At 39.6% G+C, this 26,951-nt stretch overlaps 2 protein-coding genes across 2 annotated transcripts; one reads left to right on the top strand and one right to left on the bottom strand.

Moving 5' to 3' along the window:
* Positions 1-1,121: 1,121 nt before the first annotated feature.
* FGB (fibrinogen beta chain) lies at positions 1,122-7,461 on the bottom strand. The gene is made up of 8 exons (XM_054633515.2): positions 7,339-7,461; positions 5,595-5,798; positions 4,661-4,844; positions 3,853-4,080; positions 3,161-3,274; positions 2,505-2,627; positions 2,033-2,318; positions 1,122-1,471 (listed from the first exon to the last, which is right to left on the bottom strand). Exons 1-8 carry the CDS (start codon positions 7,411-7,413, stop codon positions 1,243-1,245), a joined length of 1,443 nt encoding a protein of 480 aa, XP_054489490.2. The 5' UTR covers positions 7,414-7,461; the 3' UTR covers positions 1,122-1,242.
* A 5,424-nt stretch (positions 7,462-12,885) lies between these two features.
* Positions 12,886-25,935, top strand: PLRG1 (pleiotropic regulator 1). Its single transcript, XM_054633084.2, has 15 exons — positions 12,886-13,013; positions 14,743-14,849; positions 15,076-15,218; positions 16,269-16,322; positions 17,545-17,638; positions 18,044-18,134; positions 18,329-18,430; positions 19,321-19,413; positions 19,766-19,915; positions 20,023-20,124; positions 20,630-20,732; positions 21,309-21,417; positions 22,908-23,047; positions 24,527-24,720; positions 25,732-25,935. Exons 1-15 carry the CDS (start codon positions 13,005-13,007, stop codon positions 25,789-25,791), a joined length of 1,551 nt encoding a protein of 516 aa, XP_054489059.1. The 5' UTR covers positions 12,886-13,004; the 3' UTR covers positions 25,792-25,935.
* Positions 25,936-26,951: the final 1,016 nt, after the last annotated feature.

The raw sequence follows: 26,951 nt of genomic DNA, 5'->3' as shown, positions 1-26,951 counted from the left end.
TACACTGAGTAATATTTCTGTGCTTCTGGAAAGAGGCATGAGCAAACTTCCTTACTTCTAATCTCACTGACATGTTGCATACCATTTAACAAGATCATCAAATACTGGTAAAGCAGCTCACTTTTAGCCTTTTTTTCAGTGCTTCTCAAATACAGCCACTGTCTGCTCTTTTCAGAAAGATTGCTGAAGAGCAAAGACATCTTTACACTCATGTGTAAGGAAGGGGTCTGTGCTTTTGGAAAACAGGTTTCCACTGGCACATTAAGTTTTTGTTCCTTAGCCTCAGTGGAAGCCTGCCTGTGTGGATGCTGAACATCCATGTGCTCCTCTAGTGAGAAGCTGCCATTATGTCTCTTTCTTGTCCTCCTGGGCTTCACAGATTAAATAAACACTAAAGGTTTCAGGTGGGATCCATCCACCCCTACTGATCTTGGTCCCTTCCTTTGTGGGGGAAGGCAGACCCCTTTGAGATGTCCATCCTGTCTGCCAGGGTTGGGCAGTCTTGTCTTTGACTGCTCAAGGGAGCAGAGACTACTAGGTTTGATGGAATACTCAACCTCCACTACTCTGTGACTGGAGACAGTAATTACTCCAGTCCCATCATAGGGATTGTATGAAAGCACATATGTGTGAAAGCAAGTACATGACCAGGTCCCAGAAAAGGACATATTTTATCCAGCAACAGGATTTGAGCCAAGGGACCAGTCACCTACTGGTTTGTTCAATACTCTTTCCACTTTTATTCCTTCTCAACTTGTTACACAGGTAGCTACTGTTACTTTTATAATACAAAAGAATAAAACTGCCTCTTATTTAGTGGAATGCATTTCCTTCTCCCCAGATCATGCATGAATACTTGAGAATAATATGAAGAATACTTTAGTTTTAAGATTTCATTAGTTTATAGAAAACACTTAGAAATAATCCTCCCCCTCTTTAAAAAAGATACAAAAGACCTTTGTAAAAGAGTGAAACAAGGTGATTTTATTTTATCAGTGTTATTCTATAATAGTTAATTCTGTCTTATGCACAAATGAAAAATGGGAAAAATACACTGGTGAGTTATTTTCATTGGACAGATTTAGATTTATATTTGACACAGCTTTTCACTTTAGGTCACAATATGGTTGTACATAGAGATTGGGTTCTCAAATGTAAAACTAAGACTGAGCACCATACTAAAAAGACAACCATGTACAAATACTAAAAGAAAACTCCTGATTCTGTACATTTTGATAATGGTTAATGTGGAAAGTATGGCCGGATTTTCATGCTCATCTTCTTCATTGAATACCACGACCCTTTCCAGTTCATCCATACAACACCATCATCTGTCCCGTGTTTTGCCATGTCCCAGCTGTAGGTCCCTCCCCAGTAGTATCTGCCATTGGGGTTGGCTGAGTGGCAGCGGTTGTACCACCATCCACCACCGTCTTGTTTGGAGCACTGTTTCCTTGGATCTTGAGCTAACCTGATGAGGGGAAAAGAATAAAAAGGCATTGAGAGTGACATCTGTAATACAGGATAGCAGATCAACAGAGTACATATACCTGCCTGTGTACTGAAATTTTCAAACCATAATAAACAATTTAAGTCCTCTCTGAACTATCTATAAAGGACTGACCATCACAAGCACTACACAGTGCACTCAGAAGATAAAGCAGCTAAGAAAAATCAAATTTTAATTGCACTTCTTGGGGAATATCATTTTAGTTTACTGATTGATAACTGTGGTTATTTGCAGTTCATAATGATAAGTACAATATCAATGAAATTTAAAGATAGAAAGCAATGAGAAATGCATGTCTTCCCCAACCTAAACAATTCCTTTATTCATGAATATGTAATCAGGTTTTAAGCACAGGTTAGAGATACAGTGCTCTATTATATACTGAGCAAGTTTAGCTGGTAACTTGCAGGGACATAACAAATCTTGACATGCTACAAAATGCTGTGAAAACTAATGGCAGATTACAGAAATATTATATATCCAGCTCTATTTTTATTTTAAATGTCTAGTGCAAGTACATACCATCCATCATTGTCTCTGTCATAAGTACTGAAGTACATGCCATTGTGAATGGTCATTGTCCTGTTTTCTCCATGCAGTTGGGAAGCTCCGTCCATCAGTGCATTGCCTGCAGTGCCTTTGTAGTTACTAACTGAAAGCTGATACTTGTTTCCTTCATTCTGTATGGTGAAACCTCCATAATGAGCTGATACTTTATCACCATTCCAGTCCTCCATTTCAATTAGAACTTCAGTGGGTCCTATTTTGGTAAGCTGGCTGATCTTGTCATTTCCAAGCCAATATTCACCTGAGAAGCAACAAGTGAGAGCTCTGTGAAACAGACTTTGCAATATACTTCAAGGCAACTTTATTATTTGCCTATAGGTCTGCTGGAGCGGATTAGTTAATTTTAAAAATATCTAAGAGCTTCAAAAAATAGAAGAAAATGGTTTCAGTCAGAACAGCTCTTTGCATTTTGTGCTCGGTGCTTTACCTGGTGTATCACAGTAGTTCTTCCCTCCACTCTTTGCAACATTTCCAAATCCTTTTTTATATTGATCCCATACTCTTCCAAAATTAACACTGCCGTCCTGGCGGTTCTGAATCAGAGTCCAGCCTGCAGAAGCAAGAGTATTTAGATTAAATTACCAGTACAAAAGGAGCATCTGACACTAAGATACAGCCCTTTTAACTTCACCTCAGGACCAGAGGAGCATATGGCTTCCTTGCAGCAGGTCCTTTCACTGCTTTTGAGCTCAGCTTTGCCCCTTTTGCTCACACTTAAGTAGAACCTTGCTTCATAAGGAAAGGTGGAAAAAGCGGAACTTGAAGGACAGCCCTGGTCTTTTGTCAAGTGACAGGATAAGAAATGAGCCAGGCTGTCCTTCTCTGCCTACCTATGCACCATCCATGATGGTCATAGTAAGATACATACACAATTTATTTCCAGTTTCAGAATAGAAGTATCCTATTCTGCATCAGCAGATGACCTCAACAAGACTTCTCTGGACAAGTCAATCAGATTTAATTATCGAGTAATTACAAAAGATAAAATTTCATATTTCTTTGTATAAAATAAAAATTACTAATTTTATTTTTTTGTAGCATTGGTAAATCAATATTATAACAACATAGTTATTTCACACTAACCTCCATTGTCTGTTTCCATGTCACAGTACACTCTGTATGGCTTGACAAAAGGATCTGGCTGGATGAGGTACATTTCGGATGTCTCGCCTCCCTTTCTGATGATATCCTCACATTCTGCAAGAATAAAACAGAGACTAGTACTGAAAGATCTGTGAACTTGAACAGTTTTCTTATCTTTTGGTTTGCTGTTATATGGGAACATTTTAAATTATCTATAGATAATATTTTACTTTCATTTTGATTTCTGTAACACATCAAGTGAAAGAATCATGGAAGAAAGAATACTGCCCGATGCAGCTTTTCCAAAGAGGAATTTCTGAAACTTCAAACTAAGTGATGCAACACTGTATACCTTACAATGACTTCTTGAACTAGACAAGCTTTTGAAAGAAGAACCTTTCTTGACTGAAAGAAATCAAGAGTACAGCTATGATAGTCACAAAAGTATCACTTCCACCTTACAAAGGCTCTGAAGCACATATTTCTTTAAAATCCAACTGGTCACTTACGAAGACTGATATTGGGTAAGAGGATCTTTGGTCTGACCAGCATAATCCAGAAATTTTTTTTTTTTTCATCTAGGATTTCCATCTTTCCTAATACCCTAATCAATTGTACAGCTTCAGATGCATCTATCAATTTGCACAGTGACATAAATTGGAGAAAAGATGTCATTAGAGTTGAATGAGTACCTTTGCCTGAAACCACAGGAATATTACAGGAAACAGTACATGGGGAACGGCAGTAGTCCACCTGGGTTGCAATGGCATTTTCCAGTTTCTGTATCTTTTTATGTAAAGAATCCACAACTGCGCGAAGGACCCTGAGGCTAGATGGGATGTTATTGTCCAGATTATCCTTTATATAACTATACTGCAATTCCACTTCTGTGTTGTACTCAGCAAGTAAATCATCATTGTCTAGAAGAGCAAAGAGATGAAAAGCAGATTAGTTTTCAACATATTTCCCTGTTAGGAAACAATGAAGAGCAGTTTATAAGTACAATTTGAGATGCCACTAGGAAGGAAGTCAGGAAGTGCATTTCTTTTGCTTACTTTTCCACAGTGTGCAAAAACTATGCAGATACTCTCAGGGAAGTGGTCCATGTGTACTGTTGTTTCTTTGCTAGCTAATAGGATTATCACTGGTGCTTTACTCTGCCAAAGAGCAGTAATTCCTCTCTTTCTGGAGAGCCATGGTGCCAGTCCAGAGGTTGGTCATAAATGGATTGGATGGACATAGGAAAACAGGTAAGGGGAACACGTGAATGATGTACATTTAAAGGCCTCATAAGAATCTTGCCTTAGCAGGAAATCCATTCCTTCGCCTCTCTCAAAGGATGTTTTTTAAGATTTAAAAGGTCATGGTCACAGAATCCTGCTTTGCTAGATAGTCCATGGTATTTTTAATTTTTTTAAGAAGTCCTACTAAAAAGTAATTGTTGGAATGCCAATAAAACTTCAATACCATTTACACTAGTAGTTCACAGAAGTAGCATACCTTTTCTTTGTTTTTGCCTCTTTACCAATTTATCTTCTAGAACAGTCACATATTCAAAGAAAGTTGAGGAGCTCTCCGAAAGAGAGTTCACTTTAACTTTTAGATCATTAATAACTGGCTTCACTGATTTTTCCTGTTTTAGCAGTAGAGTTCGCAGCTCACATCCAGTCGGACACAGCACTCCCTTAAAAGAAGGAAAAAGGGCTGTGAATAAAAGTAAAGGAGTTCTAGTCCCATCAGTGGCCAGCCATACCTCTGAACACAACAAAGAGTTTGTAATGAGAGAACAGGTATTTAAGCATCTAGATAAGCTTTAACAAACTTCATTTTTTGTTGAGAACCTCCACATTCAAATTTGTGCTCAGTCACTAAGATGCCTCTCAGCATTGCTACAGCTTGCATTTTCCAGCAGGGATCATGGCAAGGCAGCAAGGGGTGTGCTGGGTGTCAAGCATGCTCATATGCAGTATGCAGTAAGAGCTGCAGCAGTGACTGAGGGTAGAGTAGAATTACATTTTGAAATGAATTTTAAGAAAGACATGGGTGGATGGGGTTTTTTTGGTCCCTAGGGTTCCTTAAGATTGTCTGAAACTGAATCCAGCACTTCTGCAGAGGTTTTTCCTGTCCTGAATAGTTACCTATGTAAAACCAGGCAGAAGGCACAAGCTAACCCAGAGATACTTCCTTTCCTGGTTTCCAGTTCAACTCTCATCCCCCCATCTTGTCATTAGTAGGCTGGCTCTGCCGCTAATCCCATGGACTCTGACACATCACCCTTCTGAATGCAGTCCCAGCAAACCTGAGCAGAGTGAAGAAAACCTGGACTGCTTTAAATGAATGGCCGTCCTTTATTTGGCAAGGGAAACTCCCGTGTTGGGTGCACTAGAAGGAAAGGGCAACATGTCACCAGCTGCCTCAGCAGCCAGACACCCACCAGCTCGTCCAGCGCACGCTGGCAGCCTCCGGCATCAGGATAGACAGTCCGCTCCTTCTTCTCCTCCGTCTTCCCCCGCTTCGGCGGCCGGGGCCGGTACCCGGTCCCGCTGATGGGAGGTGCCACGGGCCGGAGCGCCGGCGCCATCTCAACCCTTTTGTCCAGGGGTCGGTGGCCCCGAACGTCAATCACGGGGCTCTCATCCTGCACAGCCAAGGAGAGACAAACTCTCTGAATCCGGGATTGCTACTGCAAAACGGGCTGCACAGGGTGAAGGCATCCATTCAGCACTCTTTAGTATTTTAAACAGCAAGGAAAACCAGGGAATGGAATGAAAAAGCCATAATGGAAATGTTATATGACATTATGTAAAAGTCATTGCCATCCCCTCCCTTGTAAGACTAGTCACACTCTTCATACCTAGACATAGATAAACTAAAAAGTCTTCAAACCAAATTAAACTAATATTTCAATAGCCAATTTTGACCAAGGAATAAATCTTATATAGTTCAGAGCTACTAAGCGCCATGAAACTTGAAGTAGTAGGCTACAAAAAAAAGTAATTAGACATCCGTGGGGCTAAGAAGTGCATTCAGCAGGACATTTTCGGTGTCCCAGTTTTTTACTGGGCTACAGGAATATTTGTAAGGTCTCAGAAAATCATGCTACAGTCAAATACATCATCAGGTCTCAAGCCACATACCAGCTGTTAACTGGTGAAATTAGGAAAACCATTTAATAACATTTCTCAGAGTAGGTTTGTAGAGCTCTCTGATGCATAAATTCCCCATATCTGGCAGAAACAGCAAAGTCTAGGAGGATGAGCAAGGAAAACAGGCCTGGTCCCTAAGCATTTTTTCACACAAAACCATTCAAATTAATAGTTGTTTGAGCTACTGAATCAAAACCTACAGCCGTTTCCAATCCCACTGAGACTTAGCTCCAAATAACAAACATTTGAAAGGATCCAGCATCAGAGGCTTCAAGGAGTTTCAAAAAAAAGCAGCATACAATACACAGAATTGCTGAAAATTATTTAACACATTAGTGTTATAGTAGTCAATGTGCAGACACAAGTGCTCAGATTTTCAGAAAGTCTGACCAATTCAATTTTTACAGGGATTTTCAAATAATAAAAAAGTGCACCAAAATTCTAAATTGTGTTTCCCACTGAAATATTTTACTGAAACAAAAATATATATTAAACCATTATTTTATATTGATTCTCATTGCTTTTCCTTCTGTTTTGCAATTGTTACCTCTTAATTTCCAGTGTTAAGCTGTATAAACTGGTAGCTTGTTTAGTTTCAGTTTTTTAATGTCCACTGACTCTTCAGAAAAGATTTTACTGTCTTTGAGACAGGACATGATTTATTACACACTTGTACTCCTTTATACCAAATACTAATTGTCTGTAACATCATATGTCAACATTGCTAAATTAGTATCCTTAAATGAATTCAGCTAAATAACTAATCTTACCATCAAACATTCTTCATTCCCTACAGAAAAAGAAATAGGAAGAAAATATCTCCCAACTCAGAAAATAGCTATTGTGGGGTTACATATAAAAAGTTAATTTTTTGAACAATTCAATCACAAAAGGAATATGCACTGGATTATCTTCTCCCACAACTTCTAATTTAGCTAACTCACATAAGATGAGGAAGTCATGCATGCAATTAAATTAAATTAATTATTAATAACTAATTATTAATTAATATCAATTAAAATCAAAATCAACCTCTTCGTCATAGTCAAGAGAGTCCTGGGACTGAACGGAGGACACACAGAGCAGGAACAGCAGGATCAGTTTCATGGTGCTGGCTTGCTTGAGCAGCTCAGTGATCTTCTCTTTTCATCAGCTCTGACAGGGAGAGGTCACCTCTGTTCTTTTATATATATGCAGCAGCACTAATTTCCAGCTTCACAGTGATAGGGTCAACCCTTCTGAGCAATCAGAGTCTCTGTTAATATTCAACTCTTCACTCTGTGCCTGAATACAGCAGTTGTTGAGCAATTCCTCTGGAAAACTCTTATCTATATGTCCCAGAGACCTCTGTTGATGCTGGCATCAAATACATGTTCAGATCCCCAAAAGCACCTCCTGCTCAGATTACACAAGGTTATCATTTTCTCAAAAATCACAAGTGTTTTAAAGCAGCTGGAAAAGGGAATGGCCAAAGGAAAAAAATTATTAGATGTCATGTTGTGATGGCTCCTTTTTCTTTACCTGCTGAATGTTTCAGAAATATGCAATTAAATGTGAAGACAACTCACATCATACAGATTTCTGCCTTTTTCTAAATAGTCTCATGGTGCCTGATAGATATGCAAATCTTTGGGTCTTTTAACACAAAAGTGAAAAGAAAAGGTATATTATATTCATTACATTAATAATTTTGCATAAAAGCAATGTTTTGATTTATTAAAGATCAGATGAATAATGTAAGCATAAGCCAATATTATATATATTCCATTAATACAGCCTTGTGATATTGTAACTGAACTAAAATAATTCAATTTTATGTATTAATTTGCTACTTTTCTTTTTTAATACAAAAATTATATCTTTCAAATATTATTTGAATGTTTTAAATAATCTTTTAAGAGAATACAGCATGAAGTTACTTGAAATCCTAGCGAAATACTCAAACATACTTTTTAATGTTTTATAGGAAGTTGCATATCACTGCTCTCATTGTAGCAGAGTTTTAACACTTCAGTGTGTTTATATCCTGTGATTTTTCTCGGGCATTATAAATGACCATAATGTACTGAATTAAATTAAATTAAAGTGGGAGCCAGCACACTTTTCTGAAGTCATTCATATCAATGTCTGAACCAATGAAGAGATGCAAACTGTGGTCTGAGCTTCCATTTCAAAGACTGACTTGATGGAGAGGAGGATTTTACAGTAAGCAAAGCTAAGAACAGCTAAAATTTATTGGTTTAGGCTTTTTCCTGTATTTGTGCTGTTGTCAGAATTCTAGTAAACTATGGAGATTCGCAAAATATGAAAACTGTTTAACCTGACTGGTTTAATTATTAAACAGTTTGGCCTAAATCAGCCATGGCTCAAGGAGCTGAAACTCCACTGAATTGGATCTCCTGCATGAGGACATCACCAACACTATTAGATTTGGAAGAACACAAACTTCTCCCTACAGACATTAAGAAATCTGTCTAAGGCCAAAACTGACATAATTAACAAATTATTACCACTTATGGATGCTAGCCAAGATGTTATCATTGATTTTGGGAATATCCTAACTTTAACTACAGTTTTCCCTCCATTTACCTCTGAGGGAAGTTCAGCCACCCTCATCTTACAGATGGAAGGGATCTAGTCCTTGAACCTTTGCCCAGGGCTTACAAGAACCCTGTGGTACAGTGGAAGTAAAACTAGGTCTCACTATTCCTGAGCTGGAAACACAAATTATCCCAGTTCAGTTCACAAAAATCTTAATTAAATATTAATAATATCAAGCGATATTTGTGGTAAATCTGATTTGAAATGATCAGCATATTCTGCAGTAATTTATGGTGTCTTCCTGCAGGCATTAAGCTCTCTTTAGCTCCTGATGGAGAGCCCTGGTTGTGTTTGTGCAGAGGCTGTCGGAGACTGGATGATGAGGGCTGGTGCAGGAGCCGCCAAGCCAACTGCAGAGCCCCATCGTAGGAAACCCCCAGGCTTGTTCTGCCTTCAGATGGGATTTTCCCTTTGAAACTCAGCCTTTGACCCTCTCAGCTCCAGTATCTTTCATTGTCTTCCCCTGGAGAGCTGGGTGGTGGTGTCTCCATGAGCATTCTTCATGAGCAACACATGCATGTCATACCCCAGCAGGCTGGTGGCTTCACGCTAAATGACCAGACACCTCAGGGCAGGGATTGTGGGACTGTCCATCGGGTGAGCAAGGGCCTTGTCTGCACTGCAGAGGCTGTGCCTGGAGACTTTTATCAGCAAAAACGGTCCAAATTTGGACTGGCATACAGAGGAGTCTATCCTGGCAAACACACACACATGCAGGAAAGCATTTTGGCAGCAGAAGTCAATCTCCATTAGCATCTTGGTTATGAGATGTGATTTTACTCTCATGCTTGCAACCATTACAGTCAGGCTGACACTTTATAAGGATTGAATAAAGCCTTATGAAGAAGCAAAACTATAGCTTAAATTTCTTCTAAAAATGGTATCAAAGAAGCGCTCTCTTCAAAAACAGAACAACCTCTTTTCCTTCATACTCCCTCCTCCAATTCACGTGGTTAATGAGAAGAGCTAATGTGGTGGTGATACCACAGCATGTCTGCTGGAAACTGCAATAATGTGTTCCAAGAGCTGTTGTGGTGGTGATACCACAGCATGTCTGCTGGAAACTGCAATAATACTCCATGGACCTGTTGGTGTTCCAGGACACCCTTGTGTACAGCATTTTTTACTAAAAAGGCACTTACTGGCAGAGGTGTGTGTGTGTTTTGAGGAACTGTTTGCTCGGTGCCCTGTGTTTGTAGTCCTGGCCAGTGATGCAACCCTCTTTACACAAACCCCCGACCCAGGACAGCCACGATCACCAGATCAGGGCTCTTCAGAGCTGGATGGATCCCCAGAAGAGGTCTTGGGGAATAGAACCTTCTTGGCTTACATTGGGCTATAGTGCTTCAATTTAAAAATAGCTGTTGGTTTGGAAATGTCCTTTTAAACCACTAGTGTTGTAACAGTGTCATCCTATGAAAAGAATATTGTGAATTTAAATGTTCACCTCAGCTGAGATGAACATCCATTTTTCTTATTTGCTTTTACTGGTAGCAAATATTACTTCAAAGGTTTCTTGTAAATGATAATGAATGCTATCTCCATGTTCTGGGAGCAACATTAATGACTGGGCTATTCCCTTTGGCTTTGCTATAACACTAGAATTTGCTAGTCGCCTTCTATGAAATAGTGCTTATGAAAAATACATAGCTAGCTATTTCCAAAATTGCAGCTGTAGCTGACATGCAAGAACACATCAAGAAGCCATATGTAACAAAGAAAATTAATGAAGTGCATATTCTTATTAATATTACTGACATGATTTATTGATGCTCCAGGACTAAATTTCACCCTAGACTAAACCTTCTAGGAAAAAAAAAAAAATTGTCCTCTAACTGCATTCTGAAATATCTGAAAAGATTAATTTGTCCTTTGAGTTTCTGAAGCATTACAAGGATAATAGGAAACAAGTTCAGATTATAAATTTCTGAGAGGAATGTTTATGTGTAAAAAAAATTAGAAAACTACAGCAACTCCAGGGCCATGTGAAAACTAATATTAATAGTAACAACAAGCACAGACAAGTTTTCTTGCTAAATATATTTTTTCTTTATTTTTTTACCAGAGTGTGTATTTCAAATTTGGTTTCCCTTTAAAAGGCAGTGGAAATAAATTTATTTATTTCAACAGAAAATAGGAAGGAAACAACTCTACAGACAGCCAGAGACTAGCCTTTAAACCATTTCCACACATCAAATCCTGCTTGATCAAGCAGGGACATGCTACTCTGTATGCAACCTTAAAAAAGAAAGATAAACCTGTTTGAAATTCCTAGCTCTTCCCAAGTTTCCTTTCAAATATTGTGTATCTTCAGTCTAACCTCATCAGCCCAAGAGGATGATAGAGACTTGCCCCATTTTGACACACTGCCCTGTGGAGTTTGCACTCTAGGTTGCACTTTAAGCAAGGACAGCCAATGCCCCCCCTCCACGAGATGCTGTGCTGGTCTTTATGGGAAGCTCTGAAATCCAACAGGGATTGCCAGCCTCACCAGAGGGACTACCAAAATAGGCTGACATGTTACACATGAAACCTGCCTGCCTTGGCTTGAAGCTGAGCGGGCAATAGCTCTCCACCGCTACTGACACCATGTAATTGGCGTATCTTCCCTACCTCAGACCTAGAAGGGGAGCTGGGGCTCAAAGCCACTTCAAGCATGTTTCCATCACTGTATTCTAAATTACTAAATACAAACCACCAGTGCAGCCAGCAGAAGTGACCCATCAACTGCAGAAAAGACACCATATTTATGTCAAGCAGGCAAGCTGTGTGCCAGAAATAATCCCAGGCTAATGCTGTCCTGTAGCTAGTAAAGACAGCAGGTTTGAACCAACTATGTTGCACTGAACTACTTCTAGCTCAGATTGTTTTGTAAACTGTTCACAGCTCAGGCAGGCAGGCAAGCAGACAGAGTGAGGGGTAAAGAAGAGCAGCATGAAGGAGTGGCTGCAAAAGATGAGCGGGCCAAATCCCAGCTACTGCTCAGGAGGACAAGACTTCCTGGAATTAAAAGCAGATAAGTCTATGTGGAGAAAGTAGGTGCCTATTTGAAATTTGCACAGATGCATTTGGTTATCCTGCTCACAAATGGAAGTGAAATGTCAGGTGGAGTACCAGGGTACATTTGGAAGAGATTTACAGCCTCTGCCCTTTCACAGCCAACACTTTGCCATGAAGTGTGGAGGTTGCCAGCTCGTTCACACGCTTCACTCTCCATGGAAATGAGGTCCCGTGGAGCCTAACTAAAGACACTCTTCCCAAAAGATCAGTTGTAATGGCTAATGCCCAATATCACCGCCCTTCAACAGTGTATGGCTTTACCCTTGACAACTCACGAGGAAAGCAATACATGAAACCTGTAGCTCCACAGCCCTAAACATTTGCAAAGTCCCATAGTTTCAGACCCATGCGAGACTGCCCAGCTCAGGCCCGCTCCCTCACCCTGAGGGGGCAGCGCTCGGGCCCCGCTGCAGGCCGGGAGCGGAGCAGCGCCGGCGCCTCTCCTGCAGCGCCACACCGCCCTCTGCCGGCCGCTGCCCGCACCGTGCCGCGCCCGCCGCCGCCGCCGGGAACACCGCACCCGAGGGATGGCTCCGGCTGGAGAGAGCGCAGTGAGTGGGGTCATCGGGTCACACCTGCCGGATCAGGCAGGGCCATCCCAGAGCATGCGGCACATGTTCTTGATTATCTCCAGTGAGGGAGATTCCGCAACCTGTCTGTGCCGCTGCACCATCATCTGCACAGTAAAAGAAGTTTTTCCTCATGCGCAGGTGGAACTTCCTGTGCATCAGATTCTGCCCACTGCGTCTTGTCCTGTTGCTTGGCAGCACCGAGCAGAGCCTGGCTCCATTCTCCTATTACCACCACTTTATATATTTGTACACATTGATGAAGTGACTCGCACCCTCTGCTCCGGCAGCGCCAGCGGGGCTCGAACCCGCGATTCCCGTACGCCGAGCGGAGGGGTTGCCATAAGCCCCGCCCCTCGGCTTTGGCACTCTGTTCATTTCCCTCTTTACCCGTCTCTTCCGGTCCGGCGCGGGAAGGCGCCGGAAGTGGCTCCGTAGCGGCCGCGGCCGGGGGAGTTCGGCGGCGCCATGGCGGAGGTAAGGGACGGGGGAGGGCCCCGCGCATTCACTCTGTCGCTCCCTTGAGGCGCTCTGGGCGAGACCAGGGAGCGGGAGCGGGTCGGGGCCGGGCGGGAGAAGCGCCGCCCCGCACCCGCCACCGCCACCGTCGCTGTTCCCCGGGTGGGAAAGGCCGCTGTGGGGATGGTCCGTGGCGGCGCCTCGATCTGCGGCCCCCGCCCGGCTCGGCCCGGGGACAGCGAGGTGCCTGCAGAACGCAGCGGGTGCGGGCCATTGGAGTGTGCGTGTCTGGGGCGGGAGTGAGCTGCGGGTTTGCTTTGCCAGGCTTGTGCCGAATGCGGAGTTGGTGCTGCGGGGCATCAGGCACAGCATCGCCAGCCCGTCAGGAGAGGGGATTGTCCGCTCCGATCTGCTCTGGGGCGGCCTCACCTCCAGTGCTGGGTATTGGTTTGGGTACCACAGTATCAGAAAAAGGTGTAAAGGATATGGAGATGAATGGTCTAGAGGGAAAACCTTATGAGGAGTGAATGAGGTCATTTGCCATCTTCAGACTGGAGAAGAGGGCGAAGGGAAACCTCGTTTCAGTTTACAGCTTCCTCATGAGAGGGAAGCAGAGGAGCAGGCTCTGATCTGATCTCTGTGGTGACCAGTGACAGAATTCAAGGGAATGGCTTGAAGTTATGTCAGGGGAGGTTTAGGTGGGATATTAGGAAAAGGTTCTTCAACCAAAGGGTATTTGGGTGCTAGAACAGCTCCCCAGGGCAGTGGTCACAGTAACAAGGCTGACAGAGTTCAATGAACATTTGGACAATGCTCTTGGGCACAGGGTGTGACTCTTGGGGTGTCCTGTGCAGGGCCAGGACTCAATGATCCTTGTGAGCCACTTCCAGCTCAGCACATTCTGTGATTGTGGGGAACTGATGCTGGGGCGTTTTACCACCAGAGAGCTACTGACTCTGTTAGCCCATGAGGGAAACCACAAAAAGGGTCTTTTTGTGAGGGTTTGGGAGCACAGCTATGGAGAAGGCCACTGGTTTTATAGGTTGTAGAATCTTTACTGTGGGGTGAATTTCATGCACTTCTGAAGGCACGTGCGGCTCTTAGGGTTATAGAAGGAGGTGCAACAACTGCTGCCAGATGCAACACTGTGAGCTGGTGTTTTACAGAAAAGCATCTGTCAAAAATTACTTGCAGAAATTTCTTCCCTGTTGGGGAGACATTGTGGTACCTACTCCTCTGTTTGTGGTGTCAGCAGCTGCTGTTGTTAGGTGGTAATTAGCCATGTTAACATGAAGTGGTACTGTGCACAGAAATTCATGATTGCTCATGTTCTTTTTACAGTGGTAGCGAGGGAAAATTTACAGGTTTGTTGTTTTTTTTTTTTTCAGAAAGAATTGATTAATTATTGCCTACATATAAAAACAGAATTGGGAAGGACGTGGGATAGAACTTTTATACTCATGGATTTGTCATATAGATACCAGTGCAGAAAGTTTGATAAAAGTTTTCAGCTTGCTTTTCAAAGTCTTGTAAGTTTTCAAGGAATAGAATATAGTTTTGAATAAACAACTGACACAATGAATTAATTTTTTAGTTTCCAAGAAGATTAGTGTCTTCTGTGAACCAAATGGTTGCATGTCATATAACAGAACTGAGAAATTGCTACTCAGTTCAATTTATGTTTCAGTGTTCAGTTTTTCATTTAAATCTGTTCAAACTTACTTAAATGCTCTTTTCTTTATTTTAGGAAGTCCAAAAGCATTCTGTGCACACACTTGTGTTCAGATCTTTGAAGAGAACCCATGACATGTTTGTAGCTGATAATGCCAAGCCTATCCCACTGGATGAAGAAAGGTAAGTGCTGCTGCACTTAGTGAAGTTTAAACTCTGTCAATGATTGTCAATTTCTGACTCAAGTCAGAAATTCAGATGTTTCTGTACTGTCAAGAGTGTAATCTTGAGGGGAGAGAAATATCAGAGTTGTAGAGTAAGTTTTACGACATCCCTGTACAATATTTCAGACCTTGTTAGCGGTTCAGAGACTGGGGTTCAGTGAGGGTTTTGCTTTCCTCTTGCACAGCCACAAGGTGAAGATGGCCGTGAAGCTGCGCACGGAGTACGGCTCAGTGCTGCACATGCCCACGCTCAAGGAGAACCTGAGGGAGAAGGGAGGCCCCAACACCGGGGATCCCTATGGACACAAGCAGTACTCTGGAAATCAAGGTTAGTGTGCCCTCAGTGCTGTATTTGTCTTTCCTTTTGTCACAGTCTCACTGATGTAAAATCTGCAGAATGCAGTCCAGTGTTAATGTACTGGGATAAATACAGATATAAAAAAACCCTTTTTTGATTGGTATTGTTCTTGCTAGTGTCCACAGGAGGTAAGTGATTTAGAAAAAGGGGAAAGCTGCTTTTAACAAAGGAGTTATTGGGTGCTGTGGATTTTTTATTGTGATTAGTTGGTGAAAAGAGTAATTTTTGGTAATATTAGTGTGTAATGTACTTAAGTGTTAGAGTTGAATAATGTATTTCTTATGTTTGCAAGTTCATGATTAAGGACATGCTCTTTTTTTTTACTTTTGTTTGTTTTGGCATTTTTGTGTGTTGTTTTTTGTTTGGGGTGGTTTTTTTTTGTTATTTTAGTTTTGTTTCATAGTATATTTACATATACTATACATTTACTATATGTGTAGTTTTTAAACCAGAAAACACTTTATTTCAAATCTGTAGAGTTTTTTTCAATGTATGTTTTGTGATGTGTAAAACGTGTATGTATTAGTTAGATCTCATATGAAAATTTTTTTCTAAAAATGCTGCCTCGTTTTAGTTGAGGTAGTTGATACTCAGTTGATACTCAGTCTGCCCAAGGTGCTCTATTTGTAAGTATTGTGAAAGTGAAGCACATTGAGAGAGAATGAAAAATCTTTTAAGGAGAATCTGACAGCACAGACAACCAACTGACTAGCTTACATTTCAGACACCCGTGCTCTTTGTAGAATTGATATCTCCTTCAAAGGCAGTATGAAGATTTTTTCTTGAGTCCTCTTGATAGCAGGTAGCTTCACCATTCAAATTAATTATTTTTTACAGTTGAGTTTTCTAAAATAAAGATAACCAGAACAGATTAAATTAATGAAAATGAGAAATGTCTACGTACATTGAAAGTGATTGCTGCTTTCTTCTGCTGTGTATGATCTGCTCTCTTTTCCTCTATTTGTTGTTTGAGTGCATTATAAAATGTAACTATTAATATAACATTCTCTTGCTCTTTAGGGCAAGATGTTGAGTATATGGTAACTGGTACTCACCCATACCCATCTGGGCCTGGTAAGTAAAATTTTGCAAGTGTATGTATGGATTTTTTGTGTTCCTGTGTGAACAAGATATCCTTCATCCTAGCAGGAGCAGGCTTCCTCTTGATGTGAATCCCTACTTAATAGTAGTGAAATGTTGCCTGCTTTTCATCTCCAGAGCAGAAAGGTGCAGGTTTCACCACCTTGCTCTGGGGAAGAGACTTGAGGGTGTAATAATTTTAGTGTCTTTTGCTTGTGCTTGTAAGGGTTATGTTTCTGTGTTGTTACATTGGCCATTGCTCATTGCCACTGTTACTGATGGATCCTTCTGTGTTCTTGGAAGAGCTTAGTTTTAGTTGTTGGTCTTTTATTGTGCTTAAGTTTATTATGAGTATAGTGGAAAATCTGTTGTCTTGTTTTATAACTTAACAGATGTGAGTGTTCAGTGGACCTTCAGCCATTAAAAAGCCAGGCAGAGTTGCTTCTAACTATGGGGACAAGAACTGTTCACAGTGGTTTCCATAAGTTCAGTGTTCTTGTAATAGAATCATTTATATCAGGGTGAAAATCAGATTTTCTTTGCTATTTCCTGTTTTAACCTGAATATTTTGCTTAAATACTGAGTTTGTTGTTAACTGACAGAAGTTTGGTTAGGAAAAGAAATAAAGCAATGAGTTAAATTCATCAGTCTGCACCAAAACTTTACAATGAGTTTTAAATTTTTGTTTTAGATAATATCTGCTGTTCTTGAGATAAGGTTAAAAATTCTGCATATGTAGCCTGAAATTCTCACTTGAGTAGGACTAAACCTTTTGTAGTTCTGGCACCACTGTGTGATGCCAAACACCGCATAGGGATGGATTATAAATTGTACTAAAGGGCCTAAGTTAGCAAATGCTTCACAAGATCATGTTTATTTCTGTGGTGTTTGGATTTCCATAGCAGTTAAAGCTGGATATAAAGATGGATGCTGCTCCTAATTGGACTTTTTTTTTGTTTCCAATGGCATACTGTTTTATATTCTAGAAATTTTGTACTCACACATGTAGTAGATCAAGATGGAAAGGATTTGTGCCAAAATAAAGATTTCAGTAGATTTGAATTGGATGTGAAAATGTTACTGAAGGATGAGAGTTTATATTACAGGTGTGTCAGGCCCTTGTTTGCAGGTATATGTGTATGTATGTTTGTATAATACACTTTTGAGTTCCTGTTTAAAGGAGTTGTCTTTGTTTCTGATATGGTTTTTTTTCAAGGTGTGGCTTTGACAGCAGATACTAAAGTCCAGAGGATGCCAAGTGAATCTGCAGCACAGTCCTTAGCTGTAGCACTTCCTGCTTCCCAGTCCAGGTACTGCTGTGTTACCTCATTGACACTGTTGTCTGTGGGAATTGCAAGGCAAATCAGAAGCTGGGATAAGAGCTACTTGGAGTAATTAGAATATTCCTAAAGGAACTGCTTTTAGTGTGGACAGGCATTGTTTTTCTGTATGCTTTTTATTTTGTATTATCATTAGAGGCAGTGGGTGGAAGCTGGGACAAGAGAAATTTTGTTTAGTTAGAAGAGAAGAATGTGAAGCTTTGTGGTATCTGTACCTTGGGGTGGTCACGTCCTGGACAGGGTGCCAGGAGAGGTTGTGGACTTTCCATCCTGAGAGGTGTACAGCACTCAGCTGGGTGCAGCCCTGTGATGATGCCTTATCACTTGGCAGGAGAAAGTCAATTGCAACTCATGAAGCATTTTCACTCCCCCCAGGCTGGATGCAAACCGGACAGCTGCTGGTGTGGGTGACATTTACAGGCATGCTGGAATGTCTGAGCGTTCCCAACCTCCTGGCATGGCTGTGGTGAGTCTGTTGCACATCTAACTTGAACAGTACGTGATGTTGACCAGATTGCTTCTGGATCTGTGTGTGTGTTGTCTGGAGATCTCCTGACTGACTAAATTTAATCAGTATTGAGAAGGCAGAATGAGAAAGTTTTAGGCTTTGGACAGAGATAAGCTACAAACCAGAAGAGTAACCCTTCTTTTAACTTACAGGCTATGGTGGAAGCTGGTGGAAACAAAAATTCTGCATTAATGCCAAAGAAGGCTCCAACCATGCCCAAACCTCAGTGGCATCCACCTTGGAAGCTGTACAGAGTAAGTTAGAAATTACATGACACGAACATGCATATAAAAGTAAACATACTCTATGTAAGACCTCAAATCATAATTTTTGTTCTCATTCACAAAAATATAATCAAGTATGATTTAAAAATGTAATCAGAAAGTGATCACAACTAAGTTGTGTATCCACACAGTCTCTCTTTGAACCTCTCTTTTACTCTCATAGCTGTGTTATGATAAATTTGGTGGACGGTTTGCTGTATTTCTGCCTAAGAAGCTTCATTGTGTTTTAAATCTTTTGAAATGAGCTGTATGACAATACCTGAAACATGACATCCAGTGAAACTAGTTATGAGGTTTGATTTTAGCTGTCTGACTTGGGAAAAATTAGAGAAATGGGCTGCTGAAAGCAAAGCATATGTTGACAGAGTATTTCTTATGAGATCAGGCTCCATTATTTTATTATTGGAAAGTGTCCAACTCTCATATTACTCCTCTTTTGGGGAAAAGAAGGTGATAGTATGCTTTAAGAGGTTATTATATAGAAATATGATTTAATAGCCAATGTTTTTATAATTGTTCTTTGTATAAGCACTATACAGCAGCAGAAGGAATCTGTGCTCAAATACAGTCTTTCTCTGCAAAGCTTCAAGTGTTCAGCCACACTGTTATGGACTCTCAAAGGATGTGAAAAAGTTGCTTACACAAATAAGGTCTTTACATATTGCAGCTTCCCCAAGTCTGGTGTATGTAAATTTCTAATTTTCTCTAACTGAAGTAGAAATCAGGCTGTCTTCAGATCTGATTTCACATTTGACTTTTCTTGGTAAATACTAGCAAATTTCAGTGTTGGAGAAGGAAAATAGCATCAAAAGTTATTGTATTATTTCTGATATAATTTTTTTGTTTTGTTTTTTCTGAAGGTTATCAGTGGTCATCTGGGCTGGGTGAGATGCATTGCAGTAGAACCAGGAAATCAGTGGTTTGTTACTGGCTCTGCTGATAGAACCATAAAGGTAAGAGGTTGGAAGAAATGACTGACAAAGTTTGCAGGGGGTGGGGTTTTTTGGTGCCCTTTTTATTTAAAAATGTTTCCAGCCCTTGGAAACAATTTCTTGTTTACTGTTTGCAGAATGATGAACTGCAGAACATTTTTTTCTTTTGTGACCTTGTCATAAAGGATTTGTGGAGTAGCTCTAGTTCTTTTCTTGAGATTTCATTTATTACGTGGTAGTATCTGGGGAGCAAGCGTTTATGTGACTGTACTTTTAACTTACATGTCAGCAGGATCAGTTACATCTGGGCTGTTTACCCAGCTTCACTGTGTAGCTTTTTCCTGTCTACCTTAAAATACCTATTTTGGTGCAGATTTGGGACCTTGCTAGTGGCAAATTGAAATTATCTTTGACGGGACACATCAGTACCGTACGCGGGGTGATAGTAAGTGCAAGAAGTCCATACCTCTTTTCCTGTGGAGAAGACAAACAAGTGAAATGCTGGGATCTTGAATACAATAAGGTAAGCTGCAGTTTCTTTAATTGAAGAATTAGCAGTTGCAAATACAAAAATCAAAGTATTTAGAGCATTCTTTCAAATATTGGTTTGTGTGGTTTTTATTCATCTAGGTTATCAGACATTACCATGGTCATCTAAGTGCTGTTTATGGCTTAGACTTGCATCCAACAATAGATGTGCTGGTGACATGCAGCAGGGATTCAACAGCACGAGTAAGTATAGCATTGTTGTCTTTGAACATCTTGATGTGTGTATTTCAATATTTTCATTTGTAAAAATGAGCACTTAACAAAAGTTATCATCATTTTAGATGAAATGCTAAGGTGATTTGTGTTAGCTTTGTCTTACATTGTTGATAAAATTGAAGCCCAAATGCACGAACGTGCCATGTCACTTCAGGATAGTGTTTTATTTCTTAATTTAGTAGGTAGACTACATTGTATATGTAGGATTGCTTGGTATTTAGAAGGTGGTATGGGATTATGGTGGCTTGAATTATCCATATGCCTGGAAGGTCACTGGGGGGTTCCTGCTCCCCTTGAAGTTTGCCAGCTGAGGCGGTTCTGTAATATATAGTTGGGTGAAAAATACCACCTAAATTCCATTTTTTAATCTGTAGGACTATGGCAAGGAAATTATGTAATCAATGACAGTGCCTGAAATACATTGAATATGCACCTGTTACTGACCTCTGACATATTTCCTGTGATTTCATAGATTTGGGATGTAAGGACAAAAGCCAGTGTGCACACACTGTCAGGACACACAAATGCAGTAGCAACTGTGAAGTGCCAAGCTGCAGAACCACAAATTATTACAGGTATAGTAGGTGTAGTTTCATGAGTAACATGATTGAAAAACCTAATGGTGAATGTGTTTGTTCAGTAATTGTGTGATGTTCATAATGTTATCTTGATTAATTTACTCAAGTCTTGTACTAGTTTCTGTTGAAAATGGGCCATGCAATGGTTATTACATACTATTAATGGTATGTTTAAGCAAATATGGCTGTGCATTGTTTGAATGCTTTTTTGCACTTCCTTTTTTTCTGGTGTTTTCATTTGTGTTATAAGATGTATTGAGACTTGCGTTTTCTGTGATATTTCAGTTAAGGAGTCTCCAGTACTGTGGTTAAGTGTTCATCTTCATTCCCATTATGTCAAAATCCAGCTTTGCAGTGTAACTTCTTAGTTCTTGGATTTAAGACTGAGTAAAAATCCAAATCTTTTCTAAACTGCAGATCTTTTGCAATCTGGCATCATCTTCATCTGAGGTGGCATTAGTACAATATTTATGTCTCTCTCACATCATTCTGGCTGCCTTAGCAAAGTAATGATTATGATAAAATCAAGGTGATGGTTTCTACTGTTTTTTTTTAATTTTCTCCTCATTGTAGGCAGTCATGATACTACCATACGGCTCTGGGACTTGGTGGCAGGAAAAACTCGTGTTACTTTAACAAATCACAAGAAATCTGTAAGAGCAGTAGTGCTACATCCAAGACAGTAAGTTTTTGTTATTCTGATACACTTTTACAGTTTATTGACAATTGAAGAGAGCCAATGTGAATGATGATCTAGAATGGTAGACCATAATAATGTGAGAAACTAAGGCACTTAGGATGATGCAAAAATGTCCATATCAATTATCAGATACATTTTACTGCATTGATTGTGCTTCCCTAGTATTGGTGCTGGTGTACATTAGCAATCCTGAGAATGCCTTATATCCCACGGAGTTGCTTATGTGTGTGCCTTTCATTCAGTCCTTAAAATTCAGTGATACAGTGTTCGTAAGGCTAATAATAAATATGTAACTGAATGGTTGTGAGCAGGAATTGCAGTAGTTTTGTAATGGGCCAATGCACACATGTGATTAATGCTAAAGGAGACGGTGATTAATAGAGTGGTCTTTCTTTTGAATATGTGGTTCACTGCACAAGACATTTCAATCTAACTGGCCTTAAAAAAAACTTAGTGTGAGAATTGGAGCTTTGAAGCCAATGTTCTTGGAATTGCTCTGAATTTAGATGCTGTATTTTGAGGCACAACAGTTGCCTGTTTGGATCCCCGTTAAAATAGTGGACATTACTTCTGTGCCTTTAATATTTTAAAATTACATTCTGTAATTTCTATCAGAAATTCAGCATCTTTGATATGAATAAACTCTGTTCCAGTGTGTGTCTGAAAAATTGTGTAGCCTGTTAGCTAAAGAAAAAGCCTCTATTTTACTTACATTCTGAAAAAAAAGTAATTCAGGGTTCAACTTCATTGATAATACCTTTCGGAAAATAAACTTGAAGTGTTCTTGTCAAATGGTAGCAACTGTCAGTCTACAGTTCAGTATTACTATTTTTTTTAATGTTGTGGTATTTTCTCATAATACTCAACTTTTTTATTTGTGGTATCTTTTAAATAGACAGCAAATTCTCTGGATATTGTGGCAAATGAAAGTATTTCTGCAGGCTTTTGTATGTGCTACCCAAATAACCATGTAACTGCTTGCACATGTTAAAATGAAGGAAATTTTTATTTTGGGGTGACTCAGTGGAAGAAATTATCTTTCTTAGTTACATTTTTTCAGGGCTTTTTCCTTGCTCATGTAGTTTTGGAAGACTAGGCATTAGCCTATGCTTGGGGTTTGTTGCCTTTTTATCCTGTTACCTTTGCTGGTGATGCCCTGATACCTGAAAATTTGCCAGAATAACAACTGAAGAGAACTTAATGTGCTTTTTAAATATTTGTTTGCATATTAAATCCTACGGCATACAGGATGTTATAAAATTTAGTTTATGAAGAGGAAAGAAAACAGTAGGAGTAGGTAATTCATGACTTCATAAAATTGCTTAATTTCATGTGAAGTAAACATGTCAGAAAAGCAGTTTTAATATTAAGTAATTTTGCAACTAGCATTTAGCAGTAGTTTTAATGAAGGACATTTGCTCTCACTATAAAGCTATTTTGAGCTTTAATATACTGTGTTTATTTTCTTTCAGTTACACATTTGCATCTGGTTCTCCAGATAATATTAAGCAGTGGAAATTCCCAGATGGAAACTTCATCCAGAATCTGTCTGGTCACAATGCTATTATAAACACACTGGCTGTAAATTCCGATGGTGTTCTGGTCTCAGGAGGTAAAAATGAGAAATACACATTCCTCTCCTCTCCCCTATGCATATATGGCTGGAGGTCCTTAGGCAGAGATGCTCATGGAGCTCTGCTTTTCCTAGGCCTGACAGGCTGCTGCGGGACACCATTTCATTTTGTAGTGAGCAGGGCCACTTTCATGACCTTGGATGTTTCTGAGCTGCATGCAAATAGAAGAAATTTGAAGGACTTCTAATGTACTGCATGGGAGAGGTTTCTCTTCTCAGCTGGCTGCTGCTGCAAGGCTCCAGAGTCCATCTTTCATGATCTGCTGGTCATATTAGTGCCTCCTCTGGAGTTAGCTGCATGTTGAGGCAGTGACACTGGCTAGCAGATGTAGAAGCATCTTGCTAAAGCTAAATGGGAATAAGGCTCTTGGTCCAATGTGCCCTTCGTCCTGTAGGCTGGGGATGTGGGGTAAGATGGAAATATGCTAAGCAGGAATTGGGAAACAGCCAATTACATTGTCACCTTGCTCTGGTTATGTTTCCATCTGTGTGTGAAAGGGGCCCTTGATTTTAAAATTTGAATAAAGCTGTGTTTAACAAATGGCTCATCTCCAGTAAGAACAAGAACTTCACAAAATACTGGAATGGACTTACATGTCATTATTATTATTTGAAGACACTTTCAGAATGTCCTTTTATGACTTTTTTATGTTAATAGTAGCTGAGTCTTAAAAAACACCTTCTCCACATAAAAAACCTATGATCATTTTACTGATATTAATTGTGACTTTTAAAAAGTTAAGATTTGAATATCAATTCTCCCCTTTACATCCTAACACTATCTACAGCAGCTTCAGAGAAGGTGATGCTGAATCAAAATAAGTTGATTTTACCTTGGAGTTTTCTGCTGTAGAAACACCCTTCTTGAAATATCTGGATTTCTAGTCTACCTGGCAGCTGTGGAGAAATTTAATTCTTAATAGATCTGTTTTGGCTAGGTAATGCTTTTGAAGGGTATTGGGTTTTCTAACGGAAAAGTTTTTTTGACAGTATCCTACTGAATAGAGCATTCAGATTGCTGTGAATGCCCTGTAGCTGATGCCAGTAGCAGCAACACTGGAGGTGGTTTAAACTGGATTTGGAATAAAATCTCAGCAAACATTAAACCTACTTTGCATTAAGTCAATGTTCTAATCTCTTTGGGAGGATGATGCCTCCTCATTCAACTTCAGTGGAGCAACTGAGCAGGGAGCTTGATTTTCAGAATACCCATCCTTACTGTGCCTCCAAAGCAACTTGTGCAATTGCCCTGTGATGTAGTGTATCATCTCTCTGGGTTATCTGATGAAAATCTGGATGAGATTCTGAGAAGGAAAACAGCAGAAAACAGGAAAATGTATAGGATGTACTGTGCTATTCTACATGAATGTGATGTGATGTATTCCTGATGTATTTACTAATTGTTCATGATGCTGGTTTTAAAAAACTGATAGAAATTAACTGGTTTGTTTGTTGTAGCTGATAATGGCACTATGCACCTTTGGGACTGGAGAACTGGATACAATTTCCAGAGAGTACATGCAGCTGTACAGCCAGGTTCTTTGGACAGTGAATCAGGAATATTTGCTTGTGTTTTTGACCAGTCGGAAAGCAGATTGCTAACGGCTGAAGCTGATAAAACCATAAAAGTATACAAAGAAGATGATACTGCGGTAAGTCAAAAATTCTTTTTAAAGTATTTTCATAAAATCAGAAAAATTCAGACAAATATAACACATATCTGTAGGGGACATTTTCATACTTACATAATCCATTTTGTTGAAGTTTGAAAGAAATCTCTGTATTAGCATTAACAGGATAGTAGCTTATTTCTGCATTCCTAATTATTGTTATATGCTGTAGTACAAATAAGTGTCAGGTCTGTGAACTCTTCTGTAAAAGGCCTTTTTGGTGAAGTTTGGAGAAATCTGAATACAATCATGTATATTGGGTTTTGAACCCAGGGGGGGACTATGTGGGGTAGTATTGATAAAAATACGGGAATCAGCAAAAGGATTGCACTTTGAAGGTTTATTGTACTTATTTATATGATTTGGATTAGTTATTGGCCTTGACTAAAAACCAAGTCAACCAACCTTGACTTGGTTTTTAGAATTTGAAGTCAAGAGTTTATTTTCAAACTGTTATTCTAAAATATGAATTAATTTACCAGTGGAGAGGACAACAGATGATTGTATAGTTTATCAGTGTATGTCTTCAATATAAAGAATATAAGAATTTTTATTAAACCTTGGAATTTTGCACTGAATTAGACTAGGAGTAACTCTTAGATATAAAGAATCAGGAATTTTTTATCAGTTTTAAAGTTGGGCAAAATACACTCCATGACATTTACCGATACTGATGTAGATATGTCTGGAAGGCCTGTCACTGGCAGCTCCTGCTCATGTGCTTTGATAACCAGAGTGTTGTTTTGGAAATGCCACTGGCAACCTGATCATTTTCCTTGCTGGGAAAAAAAAAAGTCAAGTACAGAAAAAGTATTGCTATGTACTTCAGACAGTGAGATGATAGAAAATTTAATTTGAGTAAATTTATTACATTGTAGATTAGGTATTAATAATGCCACTTGTGAAATAGAGTACATATACTAAACCTCAATTATAGGTGAGTTTCAAGTTTAAAGTAAAAATCCTTATGAGATTCTTTTTTTTTCCCTTTAGACTGAAGAAACCCATCCGGTCAGCTGGAAACCAGAAATTATCAAGAGAAAGCGATTTTAGTGTGGCAACATACTACTTCTGTAATTTTGTTTTTGCTTTCCTGAGAGCATTCAGTCAGATTTTGTTCTGCCTAGAACAGCAGAGCAAGAAGTCAGCTAAGTCATTGCTATTTCAACATGTTTTATAATAAATTTTATTTCTCTTCCCTTTTGTCTTTTTTTGTTGCAATTCCAGCAAACCAGTTGAATCTTAACTTCGTGAAGCATGTATAGTTCATGAAAAAGATAGGTGTGCAGCTGGTTAATTTTTTAGGCTTACATTCAATAGGTTCTTATAAAAATATTTTGATGAGCTAAGTTGTCTGAAACACCCTTGCTTGACCTCAAAAGTTAATCACAAATTTATGCATAGAAGTCATCTTCTGGAAGTTCCTTGGAGACACTTTCAGATTTTAGAACAATATTGTTTATTGTACATAGGCTAAGTCTATACTAAATTAGAGTTACTGAGTAATTTACAAACAAGCAGGACAACACAATAATAAGGTAGTTTGCTTTATAAACACGGCCACTGAACATTGCTGGTGCTGTGTTATTGAAGGAAATGGATCTTCAGAGTGTATCTTTCCCCAGGGAAGTGTTCAAATGGAAGCACTCATCTTCACTTAGTTGTTTCAGAGTGGGCCTTCTGTAGCAAGGACTGCTGTCAAATCACTTTGTTTGCAGGACAAGTTGACTTTCTTTGTAGATGAACTGTTTGCTTTTTCCAGTTATCTAAAGCATATATGACAGTAGAGCGTCATGAACTTTTAAAGCTCCACTAGAGGAAAAGCTCTTAACTCATTTAAGCCTTATTTTACAGGTTGCTGTCTTCCCACAATCTTAGGAAGGAATTTAAGATAAACTGTTACTGAAAGGTAGTTTGTACTTCTGGAGGGACAAATCTTTCATTTGTGTGACTATGAATAGTCACAAAACAAGCAGTAAACATGTAAACTCCTTGCTACTGCTACCTCTGATGTCTGTGCTGCTCTAAAGTACTTTCTCTTCACAGGGCAGTAGAGAAAATCATTGTCATTTGGCCATTCTGTTACTGGCAAATTTGCTAGCAGGGTGAATAGCTGCACTGGCAAGTGTTAATAGCTGCATTGGCTAGAGAATTGCTCTGTGGCCTCACTGATATCAAGCATTGATGTCAAGCAGTTCACAATAATTATTTCT

The sequence above is a fragment of the Agelaius phoeniceus genome, chromosome 4 (genome assembly GCF_051311805.1).
Source record: "Agelaius phoeniceus isolate bAgePho1 chromosome 4, bAgePho1.hap1, whole genome shotgun sequence".
Taxonomy (NCBI): domain Eukaryota; kingdom Metazoa; phylum Chordata; class Aves; order Passeriformes; family Icteridae; genus Agelaius; species Agelaius phoeniceus.
This window is presented reverse-complemented; position numbering and strand designations above follow the sequence as displayed.

Coding starts and splice junctions, on each gene's coding strand:
- FGB (XM_054633515.2), bottom strand. CDS start 7,413: ATGAAACTGATCCTGCTGTTCCTGCTCTGTGTGTCCTCCGTTCAGTCC. Junction 3,275..3,852: donor TCCTGTGGTTTCAGGCAAAG/GTACTCATTCAA, acceptor TTATTCTTGCAG/AATGTGAGGATATCATCAGA. Junction 1,472..2,032: donor GACAGAGACAATGATGGATG/GTATGTACTTGC, acceptor TCCCCTCATCAG/GTTAGCTCAAGATCCAAGGA.
- PLRG1 (XM_054633084.2), top strand. Junction 17,639..18,043: donor CTTCCTGCTTCCCAGTCCAG/GTACTGCTGTGT, acceptor CACTCCCCCCAG/GCTGGATGCAAACCGGACAG. Junction 19,414..19,765: donor CTGCTGATAGAACCATAAAG/GTAAGAGGTTGG, acceptor ATTTTGGTGCAG/ATTTGGGACCTTGCTAGTGG.